This window comes from Dicentrarchus labrax, unplaced genomic scaffold (assembly GCF_905237075.1).
Source record: "Dicentrarchus labrax unplaced genomic scaffold, dlabrax2021, whole genome shotgun sequence".
Lineage (NCBI taxonomy): Eukaryota > Metazoa > Chordata > Actinopteri > Moronidae > Dicentrarchus > Dicentrarchus labrax.
The window spans coordinates 18,422,125-18,440,744 of NW_026136721.1; the positions used below are offsets into that span (position 1 = coordinate 18,422,125).

The window sequence follows — 18,620 nt, forward strand, 5'->3', positions numbered from 1 at the left end:
GCATAATAGCAACAGCGCCTGAGATCCGCCCACAAAGCTACTTGCGTTTTGCGTTTGATACTTGCGTTTCAGATCTGCAAGATAGGGCCCTTGACCTTGTTCTATCATATGGTATTGATATTGAACATTTAATAGTCTTCCCACATAATCCTTTCCTATCTGACCACTATTTAATAACTTTTGAATTCATACTATTAGATTATAAGCCATTAGGCAAAACTTCCTACAGCAGATGTCTATCTGACAGTGCTGTAGCTAAATTTAAGGAGAAGATTCCATCAGTGTTAATGCAATGCCATGTCTGAATTTAACAGAGTCCTATAATAACTTTAGTCCCTCCGAAATTGATAATCTTGTTGATAGTGCTGCAGGCTCGCTACGATCAACATTAGATTCTATCAATCCTATAAAAAGGAAATTATTAAAACATAGGAGACTGGTACCGTGGTATAACCACCAAACTCGCCAATTAAAGCAAAAAGCTAGGAAATCTGAAAGGAAATGGCGCTCTTCCAAATTATCAGAATAACGCTTAATTTGGCATGATAATCTTAAAACCTATAGAAAGGCCCTCCGTAATGCCAGAGGAGCCTATTATTCAGCACTTATAGAAGAAAATAAGAATAACCCTTGGTTCCTCTTCAGCACTGTAGCCAGTGTTTAGAGTTCATCACAGCACAGAGACAGCTCTGGTTAAAGATAATAATGACCTTTTGATTGCTTCAGACAATGGACTTGTCTCTGTACTTGTAATTGGTGCACCATGCACAGGAAGACAGGGTCTTGGAACCTCCCATTTCCAACAGTGGAGGAAAGCAGGAACCAGTGACAGAAGAGCCATGATTCAAGAGGAGGTACGGAACCTGGAAGAGGAAGGACGAAGGTCAAGGGCAGTGGAACTAGCTTCTCAAGGAGCCTGGACCAGATGGGACCTTCCAAAAAGAAAGATCACTTGGGCAGACCTATGGAGACTGGAGCCATTCCGCATCTCCTTCCTGCTGAGATCAGTGTATGACACACTCCCAACACCAACAAACTTGCACAAGTGGGGCATGAGAGAGGACCCATTGAGCAACAACAAAGAGTGGTACCAACTAGACCAAGATCTCGACAAAGTGCTAGAAGCCACAGCAGCAGGGACGGCTGAGCAGAAAGTCAATACTCTCACAACAATAACCTACAACCTGGCAAGGGAGCGTTTTGGAATTGAGGAGAAGAAAGTCAACATCAAGTTTGCACACCAGCCAAGCAGAAGAGAAAAGGAAATTGAACATCTGAGGGGAGAAATCAAGACTCTCACCAAACAGTTCAAAAGAGGCCCTGCTGATGAAAGGGAAGGCATTAAGGATCTAATGAGTCAACTCCGGGAGCGCCTCTGCAGATTCCGAAGAGCAGAAAGCACTCGGAAGAAGAGGAAGGATAGGGAGAACAAAAGATCTCAGTTCACCAAAGACCCCTTCCGATTCACCAGAACACTGCTGGGTGAAACAAAATCTGGAAGGCTGACTAGCCCCAGAGCAGATGTGAGGGAGAATTCTTGAGGGAGACCCACAATGACACCTCCAGAAACCAGGCCCTGGATGCCAACCCAAGCATCAACAGCATAAAGACCCCGGAAAAAGAGCTCAACATCAGTGAACCATCCTGGAAGGCGGTCCAAGAGGTGGTGAAGAAGGCCAGAACAGGATCTGCCCCCGGCCCAAGCTGTATACCCTACGAGGTATATAAGAATTGTCCAATGCTCCTTCGGAGGCTGTGGAAGCTGTTCCAGAGAATCTGGAGAAAGGGTACCATTCCATCATGCTGGAAAAAGGCAGAGGGCTGTTTCGTGCCAAAGGAAGAGAACTCCTCAAGCATTGACCAATTCAGAACAATCTCACTGCTAAGTGTAGAAGGCAAGATCTTCTTTTCTATACTGGCTAAGAGGAAGACCTCGTACATGACAGAGAATGGATACATCAACACCGCTATCCAGAAAGATGGAATTCCAGGCTTCTCTGGATGCCTGGAACACTCCGGAGTTCTCAGTCAGATGATCCGTGAGGCTAAAGCAAGCGGGCAGCTGACTCATCTGTTGCACAATCTGAGAGCATGCTGAAGCTGCGTGATGTCATTGGTGCACCATGCACAGGAAGACAGGGTCTTGGAACCTCCCATTTCCAAAAGTGGAGGAAAGCAGGAACCAGTGACAGAAGAGCCATGATTCAAGAGTGGGGCATGAGAGAGGACCGATTGTGCAAGCTGTGTGGGCAGAGGGGCACCATGGAACACATCCTGTCCGGGTGTAAAACAGCACTAACCCAAGGCAGGTACAGGTGGCGACACGACAAGGTGCTCATGACACTCGCCAACACCTTAGAGCCGGAGAGAAAAAAAAACGCCAACCACTTCGGAAAACAATATCAATCCAGTTTGTAAGGGAGGGGGAAAAGCCACCAACCACAGCAACAACAAGAACCAGACTACTACAAAAGGCCCAATCATGGGATATGAAGGTCGACTTGGGAGGAAGGCTGCAGTTCCCCCAGATTGTCCAGACAACCCTGAGGCCGGATATGGTACTGTGGTCTTAAGAGCCGAAAAAAAAAGATCATCCTCATAGAACTTACAGTCCCATGGGAAGAGGGGTGTGAACAGGCCTTTGAAAGAATGAACGCCAAATACCAAGACCTTCTGCATGACTGCAGTGGGAAAGGATGGCAGGCATGGCTGTTCCTGGTCGAGGTTGGCTGTAAAGGATTCCCTGCTCAGTCAGTATGGAGAATGCTCACAGCCATTGGAATGACGGGGAAGGAGAGAAAGACAGCAGCTCGCAGGATGGGGGAGGCAGCAGAAAGAGCCTCTTGCTGGTTATGGAGCAGGAGAGAGGAGTTAAGCTGGAAACAAGGAGGGGAAGATGGGCAGTGACTTGGCCACCACTGCCGACCCACCATTGGGAGGGTGTTGTGGATGAGGGTCGAAACACCCAATGAACGATGGGTACCGCCTGATGACATCAACCCCTTGTAGGACCTTGTCCTCGTCTTCCTCTACAAGAGACGCTTTATCAGTCTCTTAATTCAACAATCATCATATTATTTTGATTTTGTTCCACCAGGAGAGTTTTCAAGGCCTCCTCTTTCCCTTTGACCTTTTTGACCCAGGAGGGGAGGTGAGACTGTGGCGCCGACAGTCTCCTGCACAGAGAGCCTGGTTCTTTTCAGATTCTCAGATGGGATCTCTAAGGTGTCAATATGTTTTATCCTCTTTAACAGAACACTGACTTCTCCACAGATCAGAACGACACCCTACACCTAAAGTGGATCGTGTGTGATAACATAAATGCCTTTTTGATTGTAAATCAGGGTTAGATATCCCTGAAATGTGTTTACATCTCTTTTAGTCTGACAGGTCCACCTCCAGAGAGAAACTCCTCTGGAATCCACATCTGGCATTCTGACACCCCTTCCTCTAAAGTGTAAATTACGATGTTTTCTTTTGATAGTGGACATTCCAATCTAGGAAGCAGTAACAGCAGTTGCACAGATATAGATTTAGTTCTGTTGGAGTATTATGGTAAAATTTCATCTCCTCCTAATTAACAGATTGCCATCCAGCATGAGAAGGACGCAAATGTAATGTTTGTCTGATGTTTCTGTCATCAGATTGGACTAAGTTACAAAATCATGTGTAAAATCTCTGAATGTTTGATGGAGCCACAGTGCCACCTTTTGGTAAGGTTCTGGTATAGCGTAAGGTACTTTCAAAACGAACTTTGTTTGATAACTGTATAGTAATACAATAAGTAAATGCCAGACACATATTTGTTATAACAAGGATTAAGCTAGCACTATACGAAATATGTACAGTCCATCAGTGCTGTTTTATGTGCGTGTTTAATGATTAATGATTTAATGACTTTAATCAGTTCCACTTTTCTTTTACATTAAGTAATTTCGGTTATGTTATGTTAAAACATGTGAACTATGTATTAAGTCATGGTGGGTTCTGTGAACGGTGAATTATGATCTCGAAACTTTAAAACACGATAGGAGTAAGTTGATAAAGTTACGTATATCAAATTATCACCAGAGGAAGTGACGCGCGCGGTCAGCTCCTCTCGTCCAGTTCCGCCTCAAGAATAAAAGCTATAAGAGATAGACTCCGGTCACTCTTCACTCTTCTCTTCTCTCTCGCTTTTCTTCTCTCTCTTGTATCAACTCGTTATTTATTCTCGCTTTTTCTTTAATTTCCGTACTTTATTTTACTTCGTTTGCGACACGTGTTAATTTTTCCTCAAGTAATAACTTGCTGTGCTGAAGTACTTTTCAAGTACTTTTATTTTGAAAGCTCAAGACACAAACGAATTTCTTCTTTTATATTTTTGTAGTCTTATCGTCAAGTATTGTCGCCTTTTCACAGAAAGTGAATTTAATCAAATTCTTGGACTTTCTTGGAGAATTCGCCAGGCCAGCGTTTCATCCTCCAGTTATTTTTAAACAAGAAGCTGAATGAGTTTACAATCAAAGCTGAAGACCAACCACTCTAAGACATTCATCATCAGCCAGAAGGACGTCGCAGTAGTTGACTGCTCAAGAAGACGTATAAACGTTTCCAGCCGAATACAGACATTATTCTCCAGCCACCGTGCCCCCAACGCTCACTAGTGCACACGCCGCGCTGGGCCTTTTGGAGAGATTGCCACTGGTACCAGGGACGAGACGCAACTTCCCTCAGCCTGTTGGATCAGTGATGCAAAGCCGCAGTTGAGCTGAAAGCCAAGGACCTGGAATCCTTCCAGTTCCATCTACAAACAAAGTAGGCTGACTCTCCGGTACACGGCCGGATTCACACACATGAAAAAGAGCTGGTGTCTGTCTGTAAGCTTTGATTCCCATCTTTTAAGTTTAAGAGAATTTTGGATTAGGGCCTCTCAGTTCTAAAATTTACTCTCGTAATATTTTAAAGTTACTGCCGCATCGCTCCTGAATCACCTAATAGTAATAATTCATATATTGTCCACATATTCTGTTACTTGTTGTCATTTGTTTGTTTATCATTTCATGCTATTTACTCTGCATTAGTTTAGTTAATAAACATATATAACCGTATGTCCTTGTTGGTGCAGGTTTGATTTGATGCGGGGAAATCGATGAATCGTGTAAAAGAAATCACTACTTCAGAAATATGAGATTAAATATAGATTTTGAAACTTAATAAATTGATTTAAAATTGATTTGATTAGATCGGCGGAATAATTTCCTCCGGATTATTCCAGTAGCTAAACAAGGAGGTGGTGCCCCATTTACGAGTGTATTATTAATCACTAGTGATTAAATACTAATAATAATGAAAAAGTAGTGTATCCCCTACACCCTCCTGGTCAAGGCTACATTCACTTAAGGTGAATGAAGATGAGAAGCATCTTCGGATGTATTTGTAATTTATTATTGGATCTTAGTGCTGCATTTGACACCATTGACCATAATATTCTTTTACAGAGACTTGAGCATCAAATTGGCATTAAAGGAACCGCACTAAGCTGGTTAAAGTCATACTTATCAGATCATTCGCAGTTTGTCCACCTTAACGATGAATCTTCAATAAATACTACAGTTAGTCATGGAGTTCCACAAGGTTCTGTACTTGGACCAACACTATTTACTTTATATATGCTCCCTTTAGGCAACATTATTAGGAATCACTCCATTAACTTTCACTGTTATGCAGATGATACGCAGTTATATCTATCGATCAAGCCAAATGAAATTAATCAATTATCTAAATTACAAACATGTCTTAAGGACATAAAATCCTGGATGAGCTGCAATTTTCTGATGTTAAACTCAGAAAAAATAGAAATTCTTGTACTTGGCCCCAAAAACCTTAGACTCACTGTCTAAAGATATAGTTACTCTAGATGGCATTACCTTGGCCTCTAGCACCACTGTTAGGAATCTTGGAGTTATCTTTGATCAGGATTTGTCATTTAATTCCCACATAAAGCAAACCTCTAGGATTGCCTTCTTTCATTTACGTAATATTACAAAAATTAGACACATCCTATCACAGACAGATGCAGAAAAACGAATCCATGCATTTGTTACTTCTAGGCTGGATTACTGCAACTCTTTATTATCAGGTTGCCCCAATAAGTCCATTAAAACGCTCCAATTAATTCAAAACGCTGCAGCACGAGTACTGACAGGAACTAGAAAAAGAGATCACATCTCTCCTGTACTAGCTTCTCTGCACTGGCTCCCTGTAAAATTTAGAATATAATTTAAAATCCTCCTCCTCACCTATAAAGCTCTTCATGGTCAGGCCCCTTCATATCTTAAAGAGCTCATAGCACCGTATTACCCCACTAGAACACTACGTTCTCTGAATGCTGGGCTACTTGTGGTTCCTATAGTCTCTAAAAGTAGAACAGGAGCCAGAGCCTTCAGTTACCAAGCTCCTCTCCTGTGGAACCAGCTTCTAGTTGTGGTTCAGGAGGCAGACACCCTCACCACATTCAAGACTAGGCTTAAGACATTCCTCTTTGATAAAGCTTATAGTTAAGGGTTGGCTCAGGTGAGTCCTGAACCATCCCTTAGTTATGCTGCTATAGGCCTAGACTACCGGGGGATTTCCCATGGTGCACCGAGCTCCTCTCTTCCTCTCTCTTTCTGCACTCATTCATGTCCCACTAATGCATGTTACTAACTTCACTTCTTCCCCGGAGTTCTTGTGCTTTTTCGTCTCGCAGGATCTCATGGATCCTGGTGGAGCCTCCTGCCATGGTCCTGCTTGACTGCCATTGCTAATATCACTGATATTAGTGTTATTATTATTATTATTATAAGTATTTTATAGCTACGGTTACTGTTGTTGCTGTTGTCACTGCTCATTGTCCCCAATCGTTGCTGATGTCATGTTTATCATCATCAGTCACTACTATTAGTGTAGTTGTTGCTACTGTTGTTGCTGTGCACCTGTCTGTCTGTCTGTCTGTCTGTCTGTGTCTCTCTCTCGCTCTCTCTCTCTCTCTCTCTCTCTCTCTCTCTCTCTCTCACCCAAACTGGTCGAGACAGATGACCACCCACCTAGAGCCGAAGGATCTGTCCTAGGTTTCTGCCTTTTAACAGGCAGTTTTTCCTTGCCCCCGTCGCCAAGTGCTTGCTCATGGTGGTACTGTTGGGTCTCTGTAAATAATGTTATAAGGAGTTCGGTCTAGACCTGCTCTATCTGAAAAGTGTCCTGAGATAACTTCTGTTATGAATTGGCGCTATACAAATAAAATTGAATTGAATTGAAATATTGGGTAAAGTCTGTCAGGGTCTTTGAGATTTTGCCATAGTTAAAATCTCCATTTAAGTGATGAATGCGCTGGGATGACGTGTCTGCAGGTCTGCAACGGTGGAGTGGATGACGTCACAGGCGTGCACCGCTACTGCCGATGGAGGAATGTAAACAATGACGACAATAGTCTCCGTAAACTCACAGGGCAGATAGTATGGCCTTAATCCTATGGCCAGCAGTTCAATATCAGGTGTGCAGATTTCTGCCTTCTTGACAACATGTCCAGGGTTACACCATTTAGAGTTCACAAAGACAGCGGGCCCTCCTCCAGACTTTTTACCACTCTGTTTCTTCCTGTCTGCCCGAACTAGTGAAAAACCGGCCAGTTCCACTGAACAGTCTGGTGTAATGTCATTCAGCCATGTCTCCGTCAGACATAATATGCTGCACTCCCGATACTCTCGCTGTCAGTTGACCAGGGCCGAGAGCTCGTCCATCTTGTTGTTCAGTGAGTGTATGTTTCCTGTGACAACCGACGGAAGACATGGCTTGTATCTCAACCGCCTCTCTATCTTCTTGGTCCTCACCAACATGCCTGCTCTGGTTCCTCTTATTATGTAAAAAATAAGAGGTGGAGCGGGAGCTGTTGCGTCGAGCTGCCACTCTTTGCGTCGCTTCTAGAATGCAATGTTGTTTCGCACTGAGCGGGAAGACAACAAAAGCAGCCAAGAAGAAGGTTTCCAACCCAAAGAAGGCCGGCCCCAGCGTCAGCGAGCTCATCCTGAAAACTGAGGCAGCATCCAAGGAGCGGAGCGGTGTGTCTGCGGCAGCCCTCAAGAAGGCTCTGGCTGCCGGAGGCTACAATGTGGAGAAGAACAAGGCCCGTGTCAAGACAGCCATCAAGGGCCTGGTGGCCAAAGGGACTCTGGTCCAGACCAAGGGGACCGGGGCCTCCGGATCTTTCAAGATGAGCAAGAAGGCAGCCGAGCCCGCAGCCAAGAAGCCCGCAGCAGCAGCAGCAGCAGCAGCAGGAGCCAAGAAAGGCAAAGCAGCAGCGGCCAAAAAACCCAAAGCAGCGGCCGCCAAGAAGCCCGCAGCCGCTAAGAAGTCCCCGAAGAAGGCCAAGAAACCCGCGGCAGCGGCAGCCAAGAAAGCCGTGGCCAAGAGCCCCAAGAAGGCCACCAAGAGCCCCAAGAAGGTGGTGAAGAAAGCTCCTGCAGCCAAGAAAGCCCCCGCAAAGAAGGCTGCAAAGCCCAAAGCCAAGAAGGCAGCACCCAAGAAGAAGTGAGCTGTCAGCAGTCTGAATGTGTCCGACTAAAGGCTCTTTTAAGAGCCACCAACACTCACCTTAAAGAGCAAGGTCCTGGTTATTATTGTTACTGTTGTTGTTATTATCTCCAGATGTTAGGAGGTTTTCTATTATTGTTACAATGTAACCTGATCTGAGGCTGTCTGTCAACACTGGTTAAGACATATAAAGGTAAAATGTATCATAATGTATTATAGAAAACAAATATCTGAGGAGAGCCAGTCAGCTAATTTATATTTTTCACTCTTTTATATTTGAGGATTTTTTTGTATAGTGATTGTATGAAACATAAAATATTAGAACATGAAGGAGAAAACAACTTTACTCACTTTACTAAGAGTGAGACAAACTAACCTGAATACAGAAATCTTCACATTGGATTTACAGTAATAATAATTTATTGTTCTGTGTAACCTAAAACTCATAATTAATCAGTGTTACGGTTATACGAGAACAATAATAACATTTTAGTTTTTATAACAGTGACATGATAATCAAACTGACCCTGGAACATAATGAGCATATTGAACATATAACATGTCTTTATGTCTAATACATCTTTAGGCCGTTAACATTGAATAATATTATATATATATATATATATATATATATATATATATATTATAATAGCCTATATTGTGGTTTTTGATGTTTACTTTAGTTCCAACCTGTCAAATCTTTAGATTTAACACATCTGATGTTTAACTTTGTTACATTGAAACAGATCTTCTGTTATTGTTACAATATAACCTGAGCTGGATATTTCTGGTTCTATTATATTGTTATACAGGTCATCTGTCAACACTGGATAGTAAAGACTAATGTCAGAACAAGTTAATAAATGACAATATAGAGAGATTAATAATGTGAGTCAATTAAATAAGCTTTGTTTTTATATTTGAGGATTTGTTGTATATTGATTGTAAGAAATAATGTCAGAATATCTTCACAAAAGTCTAATAAAATAAATAAACTACTTAATTAATGAATGTAATCAGAGCCATTAGAAATGTTGCTGTTTGAGGAGAGTTTGTGGCTCTTAAAAGAGCCTTTTTGTGTGTTTTCCAGCGCCCCCAGGAAGCAGCTGGCTACCAAGGCTGCCCGTAAGAGCGCCCCGGCCACCGGCGGCGTGAAGAAGCCTGGAGAGGCCTGGTACCGTGGCTCTGAGAGAGATCCGTCGGTACCAGAAATCCGCAAGCTGCCCTTCCAGCGCCTGGTCCGAGAAATCGCTCAGGACTTCAAGACCGACCTGCGCTTCCAGAGCTCCGCTGTCATGGCTCTGCAGGAGGCCAGTGAGGCTTACCTGGTCGGCCTGTTTGAGGACACCAACCTGTGCGCCATCCACGCCAAGAGGGTCACCATCATGCCCAAAGACATCCAGCTGGCCCGTCATATCCGCGGAGAGAGAGCTTAAACTGTCTGCTGCTGCTCCACAAAACACAACGGCTCTTTTAAGAGCCACCTCACTGCAGACTAAAGACCCTCTTCCTCTCATCACACTCTATTATTTTATATAGTAGGCTATTACTATGAACTTATTTACTGTAATCAAATCATAATATTTAAATATGCTCTCTCTGTTATACATAGATTTAGAGTTTTGTTTTGGTCCATTTTCCCAGTTTATTGTTTCAGTTTCTTCCCTCAATTGAACTCTGTTGGTCTAATCTCACTACAGGGTCCATTCAGTCTCTTCTGGAGTTGTCTTGTTGTCATGACAACTACTGAATTTACCTTGTGGTGACCCTGACTTTGTCAACTTTCAATCTTAATAAATGTATTAAAGTAGTGTAGCAATTAACTCAAAGTTTAATTAAGAACAACTAATGGCATCATATTTAGTTTAGTTTAAACAGGAATGAAGTTAACCCTGCTGTATATTTATGTGTACATGGGTGTACAGGTGCAGCCCAGTTAACTCCAGCTGCCCTGCTATATACACACACAACATGCCTCCATCTCCATAATCACAAATCAAACACACCCTTCTAATCCGGCGGTCTATTTAAACTATAACATTTCCCTGCTCTCCCTCTGCTCTGTGGATGGCGCTGCTGACTGCACCAGGTTGGGGCCTAGACGTCAAACTCTTACTATGTTTCACCATTGACAGTATATAGCCTATGTAAATTCCAGCAGGGGGAGCTCCACTGGCTGCAGTAACACAGCAGTCCCATTCACTTTAATGGAGAATGAGCCGACTTGATACTTCCTTTTATGAGCTCAGTAAACGGTTTCCTGATGAGTTTATGGTCTTCTTCCAGACATTATGATGTTCATTTAGTAAATTATGGTCTAATTTAGAGTAAAATAAGACGATAAAGCTGCGTCTACTTTTGGGCAGGGCTACCTTTTGATTGAAAAGGTCACTCTCAGTGAATCTATCCAGCCACAAAACTCAGATCAAACTGTCGAAGTAGGCAGTGCCGATCAGAAATGAAGCTAGATTATGTTACTGCATTGAATATGTCTCAATTAAAATCGTTTCAGAAACATATTTTACTGTCAATTTTAGGGACAAGTCAAAACTGCGCAGCCAATGAGTGCAGATCAACTCGCAGTACGTCACGTCCGCTGGCTCGTGCCGGCTCCATTTTACTGTCATGGCGACGGCCAAAACACAGAACTCAAGGCTTCAAAACGGTTCTGCACAAACCCACTGGTGACTTCACGATGTATTTGTGTACATCCATGTTGAATTATTTTCAGAGAGGTGAGTTAAGTGTCACATCCGAAATATATTTTGCAGCAGTGCTCTGACTATAAATGGAAATCACCTCCTTACATGTACAACAAAAGCTTTTTATCTCATCAGCCCTCAGTTTCCTGTCACAAGAAGTGTGTGTCAGGCACCTCAGGACCAAACTGAACTCTCAGAACAGCTCGACATCATGGATCAATTAGATATCTATGTTAACGTATAGAGGAAAACTGGACCTGCACTCTCAGGTAGTGAACACATGCAAACAGATACACATTTGTATATACAAGATCACTACACTCATTTCAGTATTTGATCTTTACTGCTGGTTTATACAAATGAATGTGCAATAATCTTCTTTAAATATCCACATACACAAACATACAATAGACTGTATTAAAAAACAACAACTAATAAACAAAGACTTAAATAACTTTACTAATATATATTTATATCTATATATATATATATATATAAACTGTTAAATGTTAATAAAAACCCTCACGTCTAAGGTCGCTGCAGTAGTAGTAGTCACTTACAAGTGTGTCTTGAAAATTGCATTAGTTCCTCGTCATGTCAATAGAAGATGTAATTCAGTCAGCTTTATCCCTCAAAATGTGTTTGCTGTTGTAAATTAGTTGTATATAAATGTAATTTCTAGGAGGCAGAGCTGTGTTAGAACAACTGTAATCTCTCTCTTTTTTTTATTTCAAACTGAAATCTGTAACCTAATTCACTAAAAGAGTTTGGATCAGGCTGACTGACCAAGATGAGGAAGGTGGACGGGACAACTCTGACCACAAGGTTTATACGAATAAGAAAGAAAAGAACCACTAAAAGCAATAAAAGGGGAAAGAAACATGTTATTTTTGAATTATTATATTATTGGTATCCTCCACAGCCTGACAACAACTGGGGAACAAAGAAGATTGTGCTGAGCTCTACGTACATAACCATGACTCTTTATTAAAATGGGATTATATAGAAATTACTGCGTCTGGGTCTCCGGTGATATTAAGCCATTTAATCCAGTCACAACATATCACAGAGAGTTGAAACTTAAGGTGAGAGAACTCTTCCCTGCCGTCATTGTGTAGGTAAAAGGGAACTATAAAGCTGCTCATAACATCTTGACAAATACTCTACATGCAATCAATGTGTGCAAACCATAAATGAGGACTAAATTACATTACAATGATCTGTATTATTGATTACTAACTGATCATTCTATTTCTATTAATTGATCTAGTATGTTGGCTATCAATAACAAAATTCACACCAACAGCTATGGGAGATCATTGCTGTCTTCTATTTTCCAGGGGATCTGCTTGTTTTATTTTTACACTTTCTTTTTTAAATGTGAACTTCTTAGTTCTGCTGAATACAAAAGTACATTTATTAATTCACATGTACATACACATATTATGTTCTGATATTATGACAGATACATGGATCCTTCTCACACAACCAGCGCAGCTTGTGTTCACAGGGGGCGTCGTTCCAGTTGGCCAGCACTGGGTCGCGGTGAAACATCTCCACACAGCCCTCTTTGTTGTTGGGACCACCGCGGTCTGGCTGGCCGGACTTCCAAAATCTAAATGACAGTACAGTGATGGAGGCCAGAAAGAAGCAGTTCAAATATTTATGTTGGATTACTGGACTGACAGCAGTTTGTACAACAGTATGACACCAATAAACCAGGTTATATAACAGTATGGTCATTTTGGTTGAGTCATGTCATCTTTACAAATCCCCTCTGTAATAACCAAGACCCAACCCAAATTTGGCCAAGTCCAAATCCAGTCTAATGTGGCTAGGTAAGGTCCTGTTGTATGTCAGTGTGTCACCTTTTTCTCAAACACTACAGAAAGTGCAAACTGTAAACTGCAGGGGAAATGAGATGTATTGCTTCTCCTTTCAGCTCCATCATGCTTCTGCCGGAGGCGGTGTTATCTCTCTAATTGGATTTTATTAAGGTTAATCACATTTTGAATTGGGTCTAATTATCCTCAGGTTTATTCACACTGGGTCTGACTGTTCTTTCATTCCTGTTATGACAGATTTACTAAGCTTTAAAAATAAAATTAAGCAAATCAAACCAGTAAGTAAAGTAAATACAGTACCCATTGTTGTATATATTACCTTTATGCATTTACTGAGTCATAATTAAATAAAAAACATACACTGATCAGCCATAACATTATGAGCACTGACAGGGGAAGTGAATAACACTGATTATCTGACCATCGCCCCTGTCAGTGGGTGGGATATATCAGGCAGCAAGTGAACATTTTGTCCTCAAGTTGATGTGTTAGAAGCAAGAAAAATTAGCAGTGTGAGGATTTGAGCGACTTTGACAAGGGCCACATTGTGATGGTTAGACGACTGGGTCAGAGCATCTCCAAACCTGCAGCTCTTGTGGGGCGTTCTCAGTCTGCAGTCGTCAGTATCTATCAAAAGTGGACCAAGGAAGGAAAAGTGGTGAACCGGAGAAAGGATCATGGGTGGTCAAGGCTTATTGATGTACTTGCGGAGTGAAGGCTTGCCTGTGTGGTCTGATCCAACAGACGAGCTACTGTAGCTCAAACTGCTGTAAAGTTCATGCTGGTTCTGATAGAAAGGTGTCAGAACACACAGTGCATCACAGTCTGTTGTTTATGGGGCTGATCGGTGTATGTTAAAGTGATAATTATTCAGTTTAAATAAAATAATATCAGTGCTGTTTTTGATTTTGTTTTTTAAATGATAAAATAGCAGAGGAAATGCACTTCTGATGGGAACAGCCAGGCTACTCCTAACGTGAGAACTGACACTTAGACTTCACTATTTTGATTTAGAAGTATTTTAAATAATCCATGAACTATAAGACCATTTAAAAAAAAGATCTCTAGCGCCTAATATATTTCTGTGATAATGGCCTCACGGTTCAGTCAGCGCAGATCCATCCACCCATTTGAAGGTCTCAGCTGTCTCAGTGTCATACAGACCAATCCAGACCACGAGGTCATTAGATCCATCCAGATGGTACAAGGCCATCTGTTAATTAAAATAATAGAGAATGTCAGACTTCAATATCAAGAATGGCAAACACACATTATCACAGGCACAGATGGACTGTACTACCTGTTCCTGTTTGCTGTTGATGACCACCAGGTCAGCACCTTTACTCTGACAGTGTTGTCTGCTCTCCTCCCATGTTTTTTTCTCACTGGAGAGGAAGTAACATCTTGAGTTGATCTTTATCCAACCTGCAGGACACTGTTGAGAGGACTCACTCAGCCCTGAAGGACCAAGTAAACAAATTACTTATGATACAACTCCAACTCTGACAATGAATTTAACTTAAAGACGATGAATATATATATTTTATTGTGTATCTGTGACTATAAACGATAATTGTGAATATTTCCTACAAAACAACTATAACTATAAAACTAAAACTGTACAGTCATCAGTTAACCACTGACTGTGGTCCTAGTATCAGAAAAGACAATTACTGTCCCTGATATGCAGCTAATGTCAAAACATTTAAAGCTTTTATATTTACTTTTTTTAAGAGTTGATGCTTTTGAACTTTTTTAGCAGCGACAAGAGTTTCTTTTTAGTTACAAGCAAAATGCCAAAACATGCCCAGTGTTATGAATGATTACCCTAAAAGAGTGCCGTTCTTTGAACAAGCTCATGTTTTTGGTGAACGAAATGTATCCATTTGCAACTCACATCACTGTGAGTTTCAGTAACTCACGAGAGTTAACGATGTTTTGCACTGTTGATATATGTAGTATATATATATGAAGTACTAAAAAAGCAGAAAGGAGTACACATCATGAAGAAAGGTAGAGCTAAACAATACCAGACCTGTGTGTGGACCTAGTGCCATCTAGCGGTAAGATGAGCAGCAGATTGCAACCAACTGAACACCACTCACATCTGTATTTGACAACCTGGGAAAGGCCTTATCTACAGATAGTGTTTGGTTGGTCCCTTCTGGGCTAATATATAATGATTTAACATGGCGTCTGAATATTATATTCCACAATCTGAATCAGAATTGGGTTTATTGCCTATTAAGTAGGTTTTCACACAAAAAAGAGAAAGACAGAGATAATATATATACAAATATAAAACGAAAGACCATATGTACAATATGATTGTTATTTAAATAAATGAATGAATAGCTGTACAGGAATGTCCATAATATTGTCCAGGGAATCTGCAAGTTCTGCAGGTTTGCAGTGTGACACGTAATGATATATGTGCAAAGATAAATAGCAAGGGATGTCCATTAATGTATGTTTGGGGCTTTTTTTGTTTTGCAGTGAAATTGCGGAAAAAAGTGAAAATTGCAACAACAACAAAAAATTATAAGCAGTGTTGGTTAAGTTACTTTTTTTTTTTTACATATTAGTCATTACCCTTTAAAAAGTACTTTACTTATTACTCCCTACCAACAGTAATTAGTTATACTACTAGTCATATTACTTTTCTGCTTCCCCACAAATAGGTAATTGTGTCCCTTCTACCCAAAATTCAGACTAACTTAACTTAAAATCCAGTTTTGTTTGTTTGAATCAAAGTAATGGAATGATTCCAGTGGCTGAATGTAAGTAAGTAAAGCTTTATTTATATAGCACTTTTTTTAAACACAGAGTTACAAAGTGCTTTACAAACAACAAAAATAAATAACACACAAATATACATATGGGTCTATATATATGCATATATACATTTGGGACTTTGAGCTTAGTTTAAAACGATTTAATTTGAAGTGAACTGAACTCTGAGCTAGCTCTTGTGAAGTGTGAACATTGGCAGTGGAAAAATGTACCCGGATTTAGATATTACCTAAAGTGAAGGTCATTAGATTTTTTCTCACCCATCAGACTCATCTTAAGCCAGTTTCGCTCCTCCTCCACCTTCTTTATCATGTTGATGAGTTCAGTGTTTCGGTTTTCAAGCCGGTTTTTGTCTCTGGTCAAGGCGTTGAATCTTTCTTGTAAGCTGTTGCAGTGATCAGGTTTCCTTTGCTCACAATCCTGCACCACCGTCACCTGGTTTCGGTCACTTAAATGAGTTGAGTTGCAGTCCAAGTGGGTTGGTTCCTTGCTTGAGTACACTGAAAATATAGAAACAAAGAGTTAAATAGAAATTTTTCTTTTTTATTTATTTAAATCCAAAATATTTTTTCAGGTTTTGTTTGACATAAAGATGATAAAAAGTTTGACAACAACGTCAAATTACTCAAAGTGCAAATTTTAGTTACACAATGCCAAGAAAACATACTCACAAGTAAGGCGCAGAGAAACATTGAGAGTGGCTTGTATGATACACAGCATGCCAAAGCAGAGGAAGAGCACCTGATAGAGTCTTCTCCCTGCAAAATTAACACATACATACAATACTTTTAGTAAAGAATCTGAATCACCTCATTTTGAGGTAAAACTAATATGTGCCAATGACGTCCAGAAAGATCCCTCTTATACAGCAAATACGCTTCGCTTTCACATGAGAAAAGGTTTTCAGGAAGAGGACAACACTGAGTTTAGCGAGACAGAGACATTAATGCTAACCTTAAATCTGATACAGCTTTTAACATTTGAGACCAGTGTTACACTGGTTTCCATGCAGTGGATGTGTCTGATGTGACCTGTAACCCCACATAATATAATTGTAATAATGGCAATGCAGCGGACTGGGGAAGTGGAAATGTGTCAGAAGAGAGAGGCAGAATGAACAGAACAGGACTGATTGGTAAAACTGTGTGAAATTGGTTAACAACCAAAATGAACAATGTTGTTATTATTTACCATATTTCACCTTTTTTAAGACTGAGTCCTGATCCGATATAGTTGCACAGTCCACACTTCAAGTACAATAAAGTAATTTCTCCTTGCATTTATATTTCTGATACATTTGGCCTACCTGTTTGATTTTCATCCCCCCTGCGTCTCTGGTCATGTCTTGGCTGCTCATTAACATAATCCAATATTTCAAGTTCCTGCATCCCCTGGGTTGTCTTAATATTTGGTGAGAAGGTCTGTAGTCTGACCAGTAAAGTGTGTGTTCCCTCTTTTGGTGCAAGAGCGAACTAACACACACTTACTCTGTGGTTAACACATTTAGAAGAAGTATAAGAAAAAAACACAATGTGGAAGTGTAACGTGACTCACTAAAATCTGTTTCACACGAATTACTGAATTAATATCTTTGTCAGTTCTTGTTGTGTAATGGAATATTATTCAAAACCTTTAATTTAAATTTAATTTTACCATTGTAGTGATACTCTAATACATAATAAATCTAATACTCATAATGCATTCATGTTCCAGTCCCGGGTTAAGATTAAAATGGTTTTATTATGTGACACAGATTTAAAGTATAACTATTACTCCTCAGTCCTCTTCTGTTATCTTTCACACTGGGCCACCGTAGAGGGCACTTTATCATGTTTTATCTACCACACGGGAAACAAAGAGTACACTTTCGCAACAGCTTTTTTCGAACATGTGGGTACACTTTCACAATTGTGCATCAACAAAACTATGATCCATATCTGAACAGACACAGGCACAAAACAGGAAACTGGACAAAAAGCAGAGACAAGATGCATTGATTAAAACTAAAACTCTGTCAGTGCACAAAGACAGAAACATAAGTACACTTTTTTACATCAGATTTATACAGCATGTACATACACATAGGTCTGTAGTGCTCTCCACTCCCACCGTCTGACAAAAAATAGATGCAAACATGTTCTTAATTAACTGTTTTTGTATCAATCATTTTGTCTCCTCCACTAATTCTGTTCACAAAGTACAATTTCATTGATAGTGTTGCATCAGAGAGAATATGACAACAAAACTACAGAGGAATAAAATGTGTATATAAATACATTAGAGATTGGCATTTTACAGATTACTATATCAGGCCAGTCAGTGTAAGGCAGCAGGAAGAGGACCCAAATGCAAAAATGAAGGCAGAAGGGGTCACAAAATGGGTATCAAGTCCAAACAGAAGTAACTGAAAGTCTGTGTTTAACCAGGAAAAGGCTAGCAGATAAAGGTTCCAGGTGTCAGGTTTCAGGTTTCAGTGTTGAGGTTACATTGCCCATGTTACAGAGACTGATGAGAGAAAGTACATAGTAACACAATAATCAAACAGGTGCTTGCTGAGCTGGATAAGACTGGAGAAGGCCCCTCCCATCAAATATTCTGGACTTGTGAACAAGCACTTTATAGATCTCCAACTCCTTTGGACTCTTTTTAAATGTTTTCTGATGCACTTTGATACTTGATGAACTTTATTGTTAAACTATTTTGTAATATTTTAATGTCAAATTTCAATAAA

General features: G+C 40.5%; 2 protein-coding genes and 1 pseudogene across 2 annotated transcripts; 2 read left to right on the forward strand and 1 right to left on the reverse strand.

Annotated features, from left to right (window-relative positions):
* The first annotated feature begins 7,945 nt into the window (after nt 1–7,945).
* LOC127355099 (histone H1-like) lies at nt 7,946–9,553 on the forward strand. The gene has a single exon (XM_051385590.1). It carries the CDS (start codon nt 7,946–7,948, stop codon nt 8,549–8,551), a length of 606 nt encoding a protein of 201 aa, XP_051241550.1. The 3' UTR covers nt 8,552–9,553.
* Nucleotides 9,554–9,581: 28 nt separating this feature from the next.
* LOC127355101 (uncharacterized) lies at nt 9,582–11,678 on the forward strand (annotated as a pseudogene).
* A 458-nt stretch (nt 11,679–12,136) lies between these two features.
* LOC127354287 (CD209 antigen-like protein C) lies at nt 12,137–17,377 on the reverse strand. The gene is made up of 6 exons (XM_051384123.1): nt 17,196–17,377; nt 16,561–16,647; nt 16,150–16,389; nt 14,397–14,554; nt 14,197–14,309; nt 12,137–12,867 (listed from the first exon to the last, which is right to left on the reverse strand). The coding sequence occupies exons 1-6, from the start codon at nt 17,275–17,277 to the stop codon at nt 12,696–12,698; spliced, it is 852 nt and encodes a 283-aa protein (XP_051240083.1). The 5' UTR covers nt 17,278–17,377; the 3' UTR covers nt 12,137–12,695.
* Nucleotides 17,378–18,620: the final 1,243 nt, after the last annotated feature.

Bases quoted from the DNA above. Each gene is read 5' to 3' on its own strand.
- LOC127355099 (XM_051385590.1), top strand. From the start codon at position 7,946: ATGCAATGTTGTTTCGCACTGAGCGGGAAGACAACAAAAGCAGCCAAG.
- LOC127354287 (XM_051384123.1), bottom strand. From the start codon at position 17,277: ATGCAGGAACTTGAAATATTGGATTATGTTAATGAGCAGCCAAGACAT. The intron at 16,648-17,195 runs GTAGGCCAAATG...TTAATTTTGCAG, and splicing joins GGGGGATGAAAATCAAACAG to GGAGAAGACTCTATCAGGTG. The intron at 14,310-14,396 runs GTAGTACAGTCC...TTTAATTAACAG, and splicing joins TCAACAGCAAACAGGAACAG to ATGGCCTTGTACCATCTGGA.